Genomic DNA, 17,979 nt, shown 5'->3' on the forward strand with positions numbered 1-17,979 from the left:
ATATATATATATATATATATATATATATATATATATATATATATATATTTGCAATTCTATGTACTTCGACATGATCAATCTTGCTTGTGGAGTGATTCGAATCTCAAACAAGTGTTCTTGCGTTGAGATATTTGATCAACAAGAATCATTCAAGCTAGACAAGATCGATCTTGCTTGTGGAGTGATTCGAATCTCAAACTATGTTATTGCCTTGAGATATTCGATCAACACGGTAATTCGAATCTTACTCCCCTTGTAGTGATTTCCACATATCATTTGGTATCAGAGCTTCAGGCTTAAGATTGGATTACCTTGTTGATCGAATATCTCAAGGCAATAAAATTGTTTGAGATTCGAATCACTCCACAAACAAGATCGATCATGTCTAGCTTGAATGATTCTTGTTGATCAAATATCTCAATGCAATAACACTTGTTTGAGATTCGAATCACTCCACAAACAAGATTGATCATGTCGAGCTGGAATGATTCTACATGCAACTTAAACTAAACTTTTATATATATATATATATATATATATATATGCGTGTCTGATTAACGTATTTGTTACAAGGTATGTGAGAGCACCCAATATGAACATGAAGACCATGTATGGCGGCAATCATAATTGGGGAGTGCCTTTTCAAACTGCGCCATAAGTGTGTACATGACTATAGAATGAAGCCCCAACGGCTTGAATTTACACATAAATAACAAAAATATACATTTTTTAATCCAAAAAATAATTTAATTAATTTAATAAAATAAGATGTTTTTTTAATAAAAATAAATAATCACCATTTTAATTCGAGATTAGTGAGTGTTTAAAAGATTAAAATAATATGATAAATCCAGTCTAATTCACACGTTGGGGTCAGATAAATTAAAATTTTATCTGTGATCGGTGAATTTCCCTGAATCTATATTAAGTTGACTAGAAGAAGAAGAAATTCGAATTTATTGTAAATTTTAAAAGATTGTTTTTTTTTATAAATATAATTATAATATAATTTTCTTATTTCATATTAATTATTATTATTTTTTAATGTTTTAAGTTGACGTCAAATGGGAAGTCAACTTTATATATATATATATAAAACAATTATTTATTTTAGTTATTTTACAAAAATAGTGAACATAGAATTAGAAAAAAATATAATAAATAAATAAGACTCGATGAATAAAAATAAATAAATAAATTTGAATGGGATAATTCATCATCTTAAAAAAAATGATTTTATTTTATTTTTTAATATTCTTGAGTTGATTTTACACGCTATATATATATATATAATTATTTAAATTTTGTTAGTACTATAGTCGAGAAAAAAATGTGACAACCAGCAAAAAGTCGTGACTTGTAGTGAGGAGAGTTCCTAATTTACTAATTAATCGATAATTTTTCTTCTTTTAAATGTCGGAATATGAATTTAATATATTAGCCGTAGAAAAAATAATTAAAATTATAATCGAAGTTGGTTGGGTAAACAAAGTTAAAGTCAAAGTAAAACGTGTTTAAGAGTTGAGCTAAAAACATTTTTATCAATATTAAGAGTAGTTCTAGAATGTTATTTCATTTTAGTCCTTATATTATTAAAATTTTAAATTAGTCTCACTTTTAACGGATCAAGTTAATCAGATTTTAAAAGTATAGGTACTAAAATGAATATTTTAATAATGGAGGGACCAAAATAATAAATATAAAAAAATTTGTTTGGGAAGAAAAAGAAAGGAAGCAATAATGAGAAAATGAATGGGTTAGTTGAGTAGGATAATTTAGGCATTTGCAATAACTGGTCCCCCAACTATGTATAAATTTGAATTTAGACCACTAAAGTTGGAGTTATTTCCTTTTGGCCGCGTCACGGTTTAGGCACGTGCTACTCTGGCGCTGGATTGTTTGGTGGCTATGGTGGGCCCACCTCAGGGGCGGGCGGCCCACTACACAATTAACGACTTTAAATCCCAATCCTCACTGCTTGAATAGTCTAGCCCGCCAGACAATTAGGATTTTTTTTTTTTTTAAATAAAAAAATAAAAAAATAAAGTCATATTTTATTCATGGTTTTTCTTTTAATAAAAAATAAAAATAAAAAGTCAACATATATATATATATATATATTTTTTTTTGTTAATAAAAAAATCGCAATTTTAGTTTATATATATGATTCAACCCTTAGCCAGCTGACATTTGTATAGATGTTCGTATGTTTGAGTTGTAAATTTTTTCAACCCAATTCAATCTAACAATAATTTTGTTAAGCTTAGTTGATTCGAATGGTTCGGGTCGTTTATTCAAAAAATTTATTATTTTTTTAATAAAAGTAAAATATATATTTATTTATTTTTAAACATTTAAATCAAAATTACCGCTCAATTTCAATAAATAAATATATATATATATATATGGTATAAATAGTAATGGACGTTTTTTAAGATATAATCATCATTTTTTAAAGATAATTTTCATACCTCTCATTTACTCGATATTTTATTTTATTATTATTTAAGGTATATCTTTAAGTTGATTTTAATTATTACTTGTTATTGTCGTGTTTTGTTGACTTTTTATCAATTAATAATTGGAGGTCGGAGAAAATTAGAGAATAATGGATAATGATTATAAATAAAATAAAAGTAACAACGTAAAGTCAAATTCTTATCGCTTAATTATTTTAAGGAAAAAAAAAATCGAGTGAAAGTGCGACGGGTCAAAAACCGAATAAATTGTATCATTTTCTTACTTTATAATATGTTATAAAGTAGTTATGCCTAAATTCTCCTTTTTGGGAAAAGCTTATTATAAAATAATAATAAGAATAATAATTAAAGTTAGAAAAGTAAATTAGAGCACATGCTTCACATTTACATATGAATGGGAAGCTAGGTGCCCATACCCTTTTATTCTTCAATTTTATTCCATTCTAATGTTAAGGTTAATTAATTGTAATTAGACTTAATTTGAATTTAATTTGGGTGCGTACTATTTTAATATTTTCGAGGGGAGCTCTTAAAATTTGAATTATTCTCAATATTTATATTATTATTAAATGCTATCATTTTTTTGGACAACCATTGTGACAAAATATTAATGCTTCGAAACTATAGAGTTTTTTTTAGTGCGACTTATTTGAGATAAAATTCAAATTTTAAAGATATTTTTATTATTATTATTTTTTTTTTTTAAAATAAATATCACAAACAGGTGTTTTACGTGGTTTACAGTTCTTCGAGATTGAGTTATAACTTGTTTATACAGAGCGGTTTGAAATATTTCGTTTAAACGCTCTAGACGAAAGGACGTAGGAGGTCGATTCAGATACTCCACACTCACTCATACATAGTGGTTTGAAATATTCCGTTCAAATGCTCGAGATGAAAGGACGTAGGAGGTCGATTCAGATACTTCGCACTCACTCATATAGAGCGGTTTGAAATATTTCGTTCAAACGCTTGAGACGAGAGGACGTAGGAGGTCGATTCATATGCTCCACACTCACTCATATAGAGCGGTTTGAAATATACTGTTCAAATGCTCGAGACGAAAGGGCGTAGTAGGTCGATTCAGATACTCCACACTCACTCATGCAGAGAGGTTTGAAATATACTGTTCAAATGCTCAAGACGAAAGTATGTAGGAGGTCGATTTGGATACTCCACACTCACTCATACAGAGCGGTTTGAAATATTCCGTTCAAACGCTCGAGACGAGAGGACGTCGGAGGTCGATTCAGATACTCCACACTCACTCATACAGAGCGGTTTGAAATATTCCGTTCAAACGCTCGAGACGAGAGAACTTAGGAGGTCGATTCAAATACTCCACACTCACTCATATAGAGCGGTTTGAAATATTCTGTTTAAACGCTCGAGACGAAAGGACGTAGGAGGTTGATTCGGATACTCCCCACTCACTCATATAGAGCGGTTTGAAATATTCCGTTCAAACGCTCGAGATGAAAGGACTTAGGAGGTCGATTCATATACTCCACACTCGCTCATACAGAGCGGTTTGAAATATTCCGTTCAAACGCTCCAGACGGAAGGACCTAAGAAGTCGATTAAGATACTACACCCGTATTAACAAATATTTTAACATTTAATTCAGTATCTAATAAATTAGGCCTAAAATATAACCCTTTATTTTTTTTTTATATTTTTTCTTTTTTTTTTGTTCTATTCTTTTTTTAATCCCTTCCTTTTGTATTATATATCATTAATAGTTCTTTTAATTAATATGTCGATATTTATAATTTTACGACTAATTACTAAATAAAAAATTAAATAATTATTTATCTATCATAAGATAAATATTAATTCGATAAAAACCGTGTCACGTGATAATTTAACTTGAAACTCGAAAAATCCAAATGAATTAAAAGGGAAGTTGGGCCTACTTCAAAAACTAAGGCCTACCAAATAAGATTAAATCCGACACAGATGTAACTAAAGTCCGACCTACCCAAAGTACGAATACAACAATTTGGTCAGTGTTGCAATCGTTACCCTAAATTCAAACAACGTTCCAAACGTTTGCCCGGTAGATGTAATCGTGATTGACGAAGATACTTGTTTTGGGGCGATGGTTCGAGATGCTTAAAGGATGCTTGCTACAAATCTGTTCAAATTTATGATCGGAACAGTAGAATTAATGTATCTTCGTAACCCAAAACGATATAAATATGAGTTGAAGTACGTCTCGAGTGGGTGAGTTGCACAGTCATTTTTTGTGCTCGACGTGTTGCTTTGTATACTAAAAAAACGTCTTATATAAATTTTAAAATCTATAAATTTAAACGCACTTATTAAATAATTAATTATATATATAATTAGAATTATAATTCATAGAAAATAAAATTCAAATATTATTTTGTAACTCAACCATATATTATAAAAATTTAAATTTCATTAATATAACATATTGTTTAATTAATTAATTATTAATATTACAATACTAATAATAAATAAATTAATGTAAATGATTAAGTTTAGGGGAGAAATCAATACTAAAATTAGGATTTTTTTTGGGGAAAAAATTAAGGAAAATAGTTACTATAATATGTTCATTCCAAAATTGAGTATTATACGCCAAAATTTATTAATTATCAATATTACATATTGTTCCCTCCATCACGTTCAATCTCTTTCTCGCCGGATCTCACACCGGGAAGCTCTCTGCGTCTGAAACTTTCCAGTTGTGTTGAAGAAGCCATTGAAATCAGCTGAATGACGAAGTGGAATTCTCTATCTGCTTCGCTTATGAAGCGGCTGAAGCTTGACTACCAGATGAAGAACAGTATTCCGGCGATAGCACAGGCGAGATCCTTCACTACAAGCGAGGGGCATCGTCCTACCATTATTCATAAACGTAGTCTCGATATTCTTCACGATCCGTGGTTTAATAAAGTAAGCCTTTCGCTACTATTTCGATATTCTTCTCGTCTGATTTGCTTCTGTTGTTTTGTATTCGTCGTTATAATACATTCTTAGAGGGATGCGGAACTTGACATCGGTGTTAACTGGAATCATTAGTTGTTTGATTGAGCCTATGCTTACTCCAGCGATTTGCGAAGATAATATGTATTTATAAATCGATATTAGAGGAATTATCAATTACCTGTTGTTTATTTAGTAGCGAAAATAATTGAACTTAAAAACTGTTTGACAATCGAATCAACTACTGCAAAACTAATCGACTAATTCTTTAGCTTACCACATGATTATTGATCGTGGTTTGGTTCTTGAGTATCCAAATGTTACCGTCGGATACTGGATCGAGTTGGGGTAATTTTGTGAGAATTAATGATACATGGTTGGCGGCGATCCAGGGTATTAGATCAGTGTTTATAAAATTCCAGCTAAATAGATTGTGTGCAAGTATGTACTGGTCATCAAGTTTTGCGCAATTATTGGCTGAAAGTGAATGGTTCTGTATGGTCGGCACTGTTTATATTTATTTTCAAATTATCGGTTAATGATCTGCATTCGTTGCTTTAGTCAGCACTGTTTGTGAAAAGAGAGTTTTAGTTAGCATTTGTATTCTTAAAATTTCGTAGAGTGACTTTCTGCAACCTTCGCCACTGATAAACATGAACACGCTTGCATATGTTGATGTATGGAATGGAACACGTATGTCCATATGTACATATTTGCATGCACACACACAAACACACACATATAGATAGATAGATAGATAGACATTGTTTGAGAGTACATTGAAGTGCATTTTCCTATATTTTGAATTTCTGACGTGATGGATGATGGAAGAGGATTGGGGGACTACCTAGTTCTTTCAATATCAGTTGTATTTTATGATCTTTTTCCCAAAGAATTGTAATCTCAACTTGTGTACTTACATTTAAAAATATTTTCATAAGAAACTATCCCTCTGGTCCCCCCAACAACTCTATCATATAGAAAGAATCCAATTCATTATCTTGGACTCATTGATATGGCATATTTTTTGTTTACTGTTAATGGTTGTGAAATGAAGAAAATGCTATCACCAAGTACTAGATTAAGTCTAGTTGAAAGCCAACTTCTATTGTACTTCCAACCTAAAATGAAGTTTATTTCACTGTAAGAAGGGAAATGATTTACTTTAAAGAATTCCTTTTCCTTTTAAAATGGTCTACTTATGTACTTCCAACCTAATGTGAAGTTTAAATCTGTTATGGGAATTGGAAAATTACATCTGATGTAGTTGGAGCTTGTTTTATCAGTGTTTGGATTCTTATTTTGCTTTGGTATAAGTACCATTTATGGATCTCCCTTCTTCTTTATCATCATAGTAGGGAACAGCCTTTTCAATGACAGAACGGGACCGGCTTGATCTTCGAGGACTTCTTCCACCAAATGTAATGTCTTCAGAGCAGCAAATTGAACGATTTAGTAAGTTCTTGCGATTTTAATTTTCCATGGAGTCATTAAGAATAAAACCCATTTATTATATAATTCTTAGTATGGCCTTTAAACTCTTATTGTACATTGGTGCCTGTTACTTGACATTTGGCTTCAACATCGTGTACGTGTCTTAAGAGTGTGCAAACATGAAAATAATGAAAATAGTGCTCTTTGTTTTAAGTTCCTTTGATGTTGTCTACTTTTACTTTTGTTTAATTTTATGTTTCTACTTGTTGAATAATTCATAAAATTGAAATGATTGTTCACAAATCTCTCTTTATTATGGAACAAGATTATTCTTGTTGTCATGCCTGGTGCATGTTCCATATAGCAGCTCTGAATTCCTTCTATTAGTATTGGAGCAACATTCCTTCAGTTTTTTAATATAGTTCTTCTCGAGTTTATAGATTGTATCTAAATCTACATTCATTGCATTCCGTTTAAGTTCTAAAATTTGTCTTCTATAGATATTATATAGCTTTCAACTTTTCATCTTGTTCTTTAAATTTATCGTGCATTTGAACTTCTGAGATCAACAACAGTTTTCTTGCAGCTCTGGTCACGGCTCTTCTAATTTTTTTTTTCTTCCAAATCTACGTACTTCAATCTACACGACATAACTAACTAAATAATTTACAGTGGTTGACCTGAAGAGGCTTGAAGTTCAAGCAAGAGATGGGCCTTTAGATTCAAATGCTTTGGCCAAATGGCGAATTCTGAATAGATTGCATGATAGAAATGAGACAATGTACTATAAGGTGAGTTAAGATTGCTCATCTATTAGTGCACACAATGTCAAGGAATTTTTACGGACTTGTTCTCTTGAATTCATGATCTAAACTAGCCAGTGTTTGTTTTATGCATCTATAAATTTTATTATCTCAGTCTTGTTTTTGATTACGAACTATTGTTAACATCAATCAAGTTAGGCTAAGTAGCCATGCTCACTGAAGGGGAAGGGCATTTCTTCTAATGGAATAAATTAAGCTTTCATTAGGTTATTCTGTTTTCCTATGTTTGCTTTAGTAAGTAAGAGATCTCGTGGACCATGTTTTCTTTTTCCCAAGGCATAATTAAATATGCCGCAAAATTTTAAAAGATTGATGACATCGTCTACCAAATGTGTTCGATGATATCTACCTTTCTTCTATTGTGGACAAAATGCAACTTCACAATTTATCAGTCATCCATCACATTCAAATTATTCTTGANTCTATTGTGGACAAAATACAACTTCACAATTTATCAGTCATCCATCACATTCAAATTATTCTTGAAAACTTGAAACAAATCGAATTTTCACGTGGTTTCATTTCTCAGTGTACATATATTATTCTTACTTATAGTGTTATAAAGTATTTTGTACCGTCATATCTTTTTAATAGATGCAATTATTTGTGCTATGATTTGTATGGCATATCATAAGTCATCTAATTAAATGTGAATTTGTTAGGTTTTGGTTGCTCACATCAAGGAGTATGCGCCAATAGTATATACACCAACCGTAGGTCTTGTTTGTCAGAACTATAGTGGCTTGTTTAGAAGGCCAAGGGGAATGTATTTCAGTGCAGAAGATCGTGGAGAAATGATGTCAATGGTTTATAATTGGCCTGCTGAACAGGTTTTCTTCATGTAACTTGGATGATCATAACTGACAAGTCATTGTACCAATTCAAATTGTTCAGAAGCCAAATAATTTTGACTCTTCAGAATTGGAACTCTTTATATTAGTTTAATTGAACACAGTTTTTTTGCAGGTTGATATGATTGTTGTTACAGATGGAAGTAGAATATTAGGTCTTGGAGATCTTGGAGTACATGGAATCGGTATTGCAATTGGGAAGTTGGATATATATGTTGCTGCTGCTGGGATAAATCCTCAGAGGGTAGATTCTTGCTACTACATTTCTTAGTGTTAAGCCCCCTAGCATGATTACCAAGTAGCTGATTATGTTTAGGAACTTATTAAATGGTTCAGAAACTTTTATTCATGTTCTATAAATGATCTAAGCAAGGCCATTCGAGTTTGGGCTATTGTTTTGTTTTGTTTTTTTTTGGTATTTTTATTTTTCATTTTCAATTTGGGTTGTTACTAGACTATCATTTTTGAGTTGTCTTTAGGTGGATATCTTTTCAGTGTTTGTTTTTCTTTATAATTTGACAAGCAATGGAAATCTCTTCTTGCAACAGGTGCTTCCAGTCATGATTGACGTTGGAACCAATAATGAAGAGCTTCTGAAGAACCCCTTATGTAAGTGCCTCTATACCATTAGGTGGCTAGTGTGCTAAATTCTCTCTTTTTTTAACNCCGTAGGTCTTGTTTGTCAGAACTATAGTGGCTTGTTTAGAAGGCCAAGGGGAATGTATTTCAGTGCAGAAGATCGTGGAGAAATGATGTCAATGGTTTATAATTGGCCTGCTGAACAGGTTTTCTTCATGTAACTTGGATGATCATAACTGACAAGTCATTGTACCAATTCAAATTGTTCAGAAGCCAAATAATTTTGACTCTTCAGAATTGGAACTCTTTATATTAGTTTAATTGAACACAGTTTTTTTGCAGGTTGATATGATTGTTGTTACAGATGGAAGTAGAATATTAGGTCTTGGAGATCTTGGAGTACATGGAATCGGTATTGCAATTGGGAAGTTGGATATATATGTTGCTGCTGCTGGGATAAATCCTCAGAGGGTAGATTCTTGCTACTACATTTCTTAGTGTTAAGCCCCCTAGCATGATTACCAAGTAGCTGATTATGTTTAGGAACTTATTAAATGGTTCAGAAACTTTTATTCATGTTCTATAAATGATCTAAGCAAGGCCATTCGAGTTTGGGCTATTGTTTTGTTTTGTTTTTTTTTGGTATTTTTATTTTTCATTTTCAATTTGGGTTGTTACTAGACTATCATTTTTGAGTTGTCTTTAGGTGGATATCTTTTCAGTGTTTGTTTTTCTTTATAATTTGACAAGCAATGGAAATCTCTTCTTGCAACAGGTGCTTCCAGTCATGATTGACGTTGGAACCAATAATGAAGAGCTTCTGAAGAACCCCTTATGTAAGTGCCTCTATACCATTAGGTGGCTAGTGTGCTAAATTCTCTCTTTTTTTAACATGTCTTATTGAAAGTTTGATTTTTAATGATAATAATAATAAAAAATCTTCAATTTGCTGATCAATCATTCATAATATGTATAATATTTTNAAATGTCTTATTGAAAGTTTGATTTTTAATTGATTTTCAATTTGCTGATCAATCATTCATAATATGTATAATATTTTTTTCCCTCAGTATTTTTTGGATTATACCTGTCCTTGTTTCGTGTTTGAATTAAGACTGTCTTAATCATCATGTGAGGTGATTTCTAAAGTTTTAAATATTGGGGATGTGCTTCATTCAAATGAGTTTAACTATGACTATTTAAATCCTGTAATGGGTAACATTGTTATATTTTTTTTCATGATGGACCAACATCTTCGAAACATCAAAAAATTGCTCAATACCCTTTAGTTAGGTATAATTTTCAAAATTTCATGAATATTCCACATCTTCATAAGACTCCATTACAATGTTAGTGTGATATTTGGGGATCATACTTTCATGCATTAGCTGTTGGTTTTTATTGCTATGGCATTTTGGATTGATTCTTTTTCATAGATTTGGGATTGCAAAAACACCGATTGGATGGGGATGAGTATTTGGCTGTTATCGATGAGTTCATGGAGGCAGTGTTTACTCGCTGGCCACATGTTATTGTTCAAGTAATTCAACTGCAACTCTGGTGAAATAATTGGATTTTCTACTTTTCTTGTTTTCCATTATATTTTTAAAACTTTGCAATAAATATTTGGCAATTGTTCAACAGTTTGAAGATTTCCAAAGCAAATGGGCCTTTAAGTTATTGCAACGATACAGAAATACCTACAGAATGTTTAACGATGACGTTCAGGTTGACCATTCTCTCCCTCTTTCTTCTACTTGGCTTTTCCTTTCTTCTAATAGTTTTTTCTGTTTGTACTTCGATTTCTTGTCCTATACTATTTTTTCAACTTATCTAGATTTGTTTGACATTTTNTTGATTTCTTGTACTATACTATTTTTTCAACTTATCTAGATTTGTTTGACATTTTCCGTTCTTGAACTTATGAATATTTTTACCAAAACTTTATGGTGACTAATGTAAAATATACTTGTTGGTTTATATGACAGTACCTTCTTTTTCGTTTAGAATGTGATGGCATAACATTAGCTGGCAAAATTACAGTGGCATTTTGATTCTAAAAGCTATGCTTTATCGTTCAACCGTCATGGGCCATGATCAACCAACACTAACAATTCATTGTCAAATTCTCTCTAGGGAACGGCAGGAGTTGCTCTTGCCGGGCTTTTAGGTGCTGTGAGAGCACAAGGAAGACCGATGATCGACTTTCCAAAGCAAAAGATTGTTGTTGCTGGTGCTGGAAGGTAGTTTCATTCCTAATGTTGTTATCTAACATTATGAGATAAACTTCAGAATTTTGTATGATGATAGTGTTCTTAGAGTCCCAACGCATGCTTCATTTAGAGAAATATACAAAAAATAGTTTTTAGTTTTATTCATGATCTTGTTAACCATACAAAACTTTTAACCATGTAATCTTTCTCTTCTGTTCTAATTTGATTTCTGTCATGCTATAATTGACACTAGTACACCCAAATTTTTAGTTGATGTGTTAAAACTTAAGTTTCTGCATTTTTCTTTTAATGATGCAGTGCAGGAATTGGGGTTTTAAACGCGGCAAGGAAAACCATGGCAAGGATGTTGGGAAACAATGAATCAGCATTTGAGGCTGCTCGAAGCCAATTTTGGGTGGTCGATGCCCAGGTGATCAATCACTAATCTTTCTTTCTATTTAAAGTTCTTGAGATAAAAGTTTTTACGTTTAAAATCTAACAGCAAACTTATTACTAGACTGTCATGTTTTGATCTTTTATATATATAACCATACCCGGGTTGGGAATGAGATTTGAGATGAGAAATAAAAAACCCATGTTTGGGGGAGGGGATTTAATTTTTTGCTTGGGAAAACTCTTTTCCTAGGCATAAAAAAGGTGGCAGGGATTTTAAAACCCATACAAATGGATAGGTTTTCTATATCCTTTTTTATTTTTTTTTGTTCTTTTATGTATTCTTTTTCTTTTGTATTATTTATTCTTTCACTTGATTATTTGTCATTTTTTACTTGTTCATTTATTTATTTTTCTTTGTTCTTTTTCTAAATATGATTTTTTCCGATTATTTATGTTTAATAGTGTTCTTTCTTTTATAAATCTGTTTTCTTTTTTAAATTAGATGTATTTTATGTTGAAATATAATTAATTGGTTCAAATTAAAATTTAAATTAATAATAAAAAACTATAATACTATTGTAATAGTTATTTTATCCATACATCTTTTTTAAAATTCTTTTTATTGTTTTCTTAATAAATTATTATAATTATATTAGATTTACAAGTATATCTCATTAATATAATTTACTCCACCATATACAACATTTAATTTTTGAAACAAGAGTGGTGCTAAATATTTATTATTAAAAGTTTTATAATTTTATTAAAATCATTTATTTGAGGANTAATATAATTTACTCCACCATATACAACATTTAATTTTTGAAACAAGAGTAAATATTTATTATTAAAAGTTTTATAATTTTATTAAAATCATTTATTTGAGGATAGTTATTAAAATTTATTACAAAATAAAATTAAAAACCTAAATTTTAATGAATGAAAATTAAATTAAAATTTAATTAGTTAAAATTATTTTAATAATCTAACTTAATAAAATAATTAACAATAGTTAAATTATCTAAAATTGTTGAAAAAACTTTATTTATATGAGNAAATAATTAACAATAATTAAATTATCTAAAATTGTTGAAAAAACTTTATTTATATGAGATTCTGAGAACATTTTTCAAGCAACTCCAAATTTCAGACATCATAAATAAAATCTTGAACCAAATAACCCATTAATGATGTTCTCTTCTCCTTCTCAAACTGAAGTTTTTAATGGCCTTTGTATNCACAAAATACAGTTATTTGATTTTCAGACATCATAAATAAAATCTTGAACCAAATAACCCATTAATAATGTTCTCTTCTCCTTCTCAAACTGAAGTTTTTAATGGCCTTTGTATAATTTTTTATCCAACATGTAATTTTATAAAAACATAGATACACTTACTTTTTGATCCTTATTGTTCATATAAAACCAAGGGTTGAACATATTGGGAAAAAGACTTTGGTCATTAGTTCGAAAACTTTTGGATCTGACCATTTGGCTCAATAAATATCTCACGAGTTTTGCCTACTAAATAATGTAGGTGTGGCTATACTTCCTAGTTTCGGAAGATGAGCATTTTACGGCCAGCAAGTTTTTTGTAAAGATAAAAGTATTGCTTGTTACTTAATGCACTTATCTTTGTTTTTTTCATAAAAAAAAAAAAAAAAAGAACTTTGTGCACGTATATTTGTTTCATCTACCAGTCATGTCAAGAAAAAAAGTTGTGAGCTTTGCTTGTATTATTGAATTCAGCCAACATTTTCCCGTGCATGAATATTTCTTGCTTACAAATTGCAGTGAGACCTTCATTATCTAAGGTTACATCCATTATACTCTAGGATGTTGTTTTGTCATGTTGCTGTCCCTCTACTGGGTACATCGTATGTCAATAGCACCTGGGTGTTGTGGGAGCAAACATTTCCCATATTTGTTAATTGTTTCCTTGTTATTGTCAGGGTTTGATCACAGAGGAACGAGAAAACATTGATCAAGATGCAAGCCCATTTGCAAGGAAGGTCAAAGAAATTAATCGTCAAGGATTGAGGGAAGGTGCAAGTCTAGTGGAAGTGGTCTGTAAATTTTCCTTCCTCATTTGTAGCTACTTTTGCATAGAGTAATCATGTCTTCCTTCTTATTTCCACTATCATCTTTGTTTTGACGTTGACTTTTAGCAATTGTAAGTTGTTCATCGTGGGAATTGAGTGGAGAACTTAAATAATTATTGTAGGAAATTACTAAAATCTTTTGAGGCAACATAATTTCTATGAAATAGATCCTTCTTGCGTTAATTTATTTCAGTGCGACTTTTCTATTTTATTTGATTCTCAGTTTTTTAATTCTACTGCCCCCATATGGTTCAAATTTGAATTTCTTCCATTTTCTTGAAAATGTTAATATTAGGTACAAAAAGTGAAACCTGATGTGCTGCTGGGATTGTCTGCAGTTGGTGGATTGTTCACAAAGGAGGTATTAAACATGGTTCTTTTGATACAAAATATTTCTGGTCACTATTCACTTGTCTCCTTAATGTTTTCTTTTCAGAGATAACAAACTTGCTGTTCTTTGAGTTATTTGTGTCTTATAATGTGTGTTAGATTTCCTTTGATTCACACACTACCTCCTACCTGCAAGAGATGGAGAAGAAGGGGGAAAAGAAAAATGGAAGATTTCCCTTTATACATCACTTTTGGTTAAAAAAAAATCAGTTTGATTTATATCTTACCTTTTCGGTAAGATTCGGTGGGAGCCCCTGAGGGACTTGAAGGAACGATGGTTGAAAATATAAACAAAAGGAGAGTGAAAAAAAAAAAAGTAAATAAAAAAGATGTTGAAAAGGGCAGCTCTAAACTGATTTGGATACCATACATATTTTTGCATTAAATGTTCATGATAGGTATACGACCTTAGGTTAAGTAGAAAATTTAAGGTTGTTACAATTTAAATGTGAAACTTGTGCGATTTTAATCCTTTTGTACAACATGCTCTTAGGTATTAGAGGCTCTTAAAGGATCAACTGCGACAAGACCTGCTATTTTTGCCATGTCTAATCCTACAACAAATGGTACGGTTGTACAGTTTATGGATCTCTCTACTTGTGCATAGGTCACAAATCTCGCCCTTTGGTTAGTAATACTTACAGTTTGTATTGTTGTCTTATGTAGCCGAGTGCACTCCTGAACAAGCATTCTCAATCTTGGGTGAAAACATCATATTTGCGAGTGGAAGCCCATTCATGGATATTGATTTTGGTATGTAAAATAAATTCATCATATGCTTTAATACTTTTCTCTTCTGTTCTCGGAACATTTTTTCTCAAGGTGTTGGAAAAACAAGTAAACGTTTACTAGCTGCGAGAAGACAGGAAATTTTTTGGATTCATTCGGCGCAAAATTATTATCTTCAAATTAGCAAGTGACATTGTGCGGCACTTTTAAACATCTACTTAGCTTTAGCATTCTGTTTCAATTAACATCCACTTTTAAAATCCATATATATTTTCAAGAGGGAAAATTTTGCTTTTGCTTATTTGGATTTTTATTCAAGGACAGAGCTTTGAGTGTTTAATGTGAACGGGTGTAGTGTTTTTCTTTCAACTAAATTTGAGCAGCAAGTGCCTCCTTTTTTCGTTATGCATCAATAATTTGAGACTTTATTTTGACTTTAGTGTTATTTATCTTCATTATAATAACAATGATTCTGTCTGTGGCAACTATAATTTGGCAAGTTGTCCTCTCACGATTCTCCTTTTTGTTCATCAGTTATGAAACTGGTTGCTTAGTTCCATGCTATTGCAACCTTTGATTTTATTCAATTTCTATGAGTTCAAATATATTAAAAATCTTTCCTTTTCAACTGTTTCTTAGAAAATGTTCTAATATAATTACAATGTTCTCCAGGGAATGGTCATATTGGCCACTGCAACCAAGGAAACAACATGTATCTTTTCCCAGGGTTAGTTTGCCAAGTTGCACATTGCAATGGCGATTTAGATAATATTTGATTATATTTGAGGTCTATAATGTGGGTGCATGCATGTTTGTACAGTATTGGGCTCGGTACTCTTCTATCTGGCGCTCCTATCGTATCTGATGGCATGCTGCAGGCTGCTGCCGAGTGGTAAGCCTTCCCCTATACATTCAACTTTTTGTAGATCAAAATTTTGTTGATGCAAATGTCTAAGGAACAATCCTAAAATTATAGACGGATGGAATTTAGTCATTTTGCAGGATAGCATAGTGTAACTTTTTGTTGTAAGTTTGGAGTAGGTTGGTGCGGTAGCTAGAAAGAACTCATGACTGGAAAAGGGTCTTTGTTTTTTCTGGATGAAGAGAAATTTTTTACCAAATATAATACACACTAAATGCTCCGTGGGAAGTCCCACATTGATTGGAGAGGAAAAAATTTCTCCCTAGTAGACGTTTTAAAAACTTTGAGGGTAAGTCAAAAGAGGACAATATCTGCTAGCGGTAGGTTTGAGCTGTTCCAAATGGTATCGGAGCCAAACACCGGGGGATGTGCCAGCGAGGAGGCTGAACCCCGAAGGGGGAGGACACGAGGCGGTGTGTTAGCAAAGACGCTGGACCCTAAAGTGGGTGGATTGGAGCCCATATCGATTGGAGAAGGTAACGAGTGCCAGCGAAGACGTTGGGCCCCAAAGAGGGTGGATTGTGGGATCCCACATCGATTGAAGAGGAGAACAAAACATTATTTATAGGGGTGTGAAAATCTCTCCCTAGCCGACGTGTTTAAAAAATCTTGAGGGGAAGCCGAGAGAGGATAATATCTGCTAGCGCGGTGGGCATTGGCTATTACAGTCCGAAACTAGTTGAAGAAAGGAGTCAAAGCATTCTTGAATTGGCATAAATGCTATTACAGTCCCAAACTAGTTGAAGAAAGGATCTTGAATTGGCATAAATGCTATTACAGTCCCAAACTCAAAGCATTCTTGAATTGGCATAAATTCTATTACAGTCCCAAATTGAGGGAGAATAATTTTGATTCTTTTCAAATAAGGTTAAATTACTAATAAAATTAAAACCTTTAAGATTCCATTAGACATACCATTTAAATTTATATTTAATATATCATTTTAAAAGTTTCGAATTTGTCAAATATTTATTAGGCAGAAAATTAAAAGTTTAAGGATCAAATAGACACCAACTAAAAATCAGCAGGGATATCTTCAAACTAATTCTGTCCTTCTATTTGTAACAACAGCCTCGCTGCATATATGACTGAAGATGAAGTCCACGAAGGAATTATTTATCCATCAATTTCCAGGTAATTCATCATCTTTATTTGATGTTTATATACTTCTCTTTAGGATTGAGATGAGAAAGTGAGAAGTTTCATGTTTTTGTTTGTAGAATCCGTGATATTACAAAGGAAATCGCAGCAGCTGTTATTATGGAAGCGATAGAAGAGGATCTTGTTGCTGGATACCGTGATGTAGATGCTCGAGAACTCCAAAAATTTAACAAGGTATTTTTAAAAACTTTAAAACAGTAATCACACATGTTAGGAATCGACACTCTCCACAATGGTCAGATATTGTCCACTAGGAGCATAAGCTCTCGTGGCTTTGCTATGGGTTTCCCAAAAAGGCCTCGTACCAATAGAGATAGTATTCCTCACTTATAAACCCATGATCCTCCACTAAATTAACCAATGTGGGACTCACTCCCAATAATCCTCAACAAGACGTTCCATGCAGGATCGAGACTAATCATTCAAATCAAATTATAAGTCAAAGACATCGTAATGCAATTTTCATATTTGTTTTCTTTTCAGGAACAAATTTTGGAATTTGTGAAGATCAACATGTGGGATCCAGATTACCCTACAGTAGTTTACCATCAGGATTGATTTATTGTTGTAAGAGCAGAATAATAATATTGTTTCATTCCAATCAGTATTGATCTGTTTTTGAAAAGAACAGAAGAATAATAATATTTCATGTAACTGTGTATAATGCCACACGTTACAAGATTTTCTAATGCAAGGAAGCCACAAAGATCAGAGTTGTTTATACGTTCATGATCTATCTTTTTCCAAATATTTTCAGAGTTGGTAATTTTATCTCCCATGAACAGCATTTATATTCAAATTATGGGTATTTGTTGTATCATCTCGATTTTAAAGCGATTTTAATGCAGTTTTAATGCAATTTTTGGTGCTATAATTTTGTTGGATTGAGGTTCTTATGAATATTACGGTCTCCAATCCTTCCAATCACCTGGAAGGGACGAA

At 31.8% G+C, this 17,979-nt stretch overlaps 1 protein-coding gene across 3 annotated transcripts; it reads left to right on the plus strand.

The window, feature by feature from the left end:
* The first annotated feature begins 5,104 nt into the window (after positions 1-5,104).
* On the plus strand, positions 5,105-17,766 carry LOC111799614 (NAD-dependent malic enzyme 1, mitochondrial-like). Of its 3 annotated transcripts, none has more exons than XM_023683026.1 (20): positions 5,105-5,405; positions 6,794-6,890; positions 7,542-7,660; positions 8,356-8,410; positions 9,217-9,329; positions 9,466-9,594; positions 9,899-9,959; positions 10,560-10,663; positions 10,768-10,851; positions 11,260-11,366; positions 11,655-11,766; positions 13,686-13,799; positions 14,131-14,196; positions 14,719-14,791; positions 14,892-14,978; positions 15,627-15,681; positions 15,775-15,846; positions 16,948-17,010; positions 17,097-17,211; positions 17,521-17,766. In XM_023683026.1, exons 1-20 carry the CDS (start codon positions 5,226-5,228, stop codon positions 17,593-17,595), a joined length of 1,881 nt encoding a protein of 626 aa, XP_023538794.1. In that variant the 5' UTR covers positions 5,105-5,225; the 3' UTR covers positions 17,596-17,766. The 3 variants fall into 3 exon arrangements, with proteins under 3 accessions (XP_023538794.1, XP_023538793.1, XP_023538795.1); XM_023683027.1 differs by having other exon boundaries at positions 5,315-5,405; positions 6,791-6,890; XM_023683025.1 differs by lacking the exons at positions 9,217-9,329; positions 9,466-9,594; positions 9,899-9,959 and adding exons at positions 8,660-8,788; positions 9,093-9,153 and having other exon boundaries at positions 8,356-8,523.
* Positions 17,767-17,979: the final 213 nt, after the last annotated feature.

This window comes from Cucurbita pepo, chromosome LG08, assembly GCF_002806865.2.
Source record: "Cucurbita pepo subsp. pepo cultivar mu-cu-16 chromosome LG08, ASM280686v2, whole genome shotgun sequence".
Classification (NCBI taxonomy): Eukaryota; Viridiplantae; Streptophyta; class Magnoliopsida; order Cucurbitales; family Cucurbitaceae; genus Cucurbita; species Cucurbita pepo.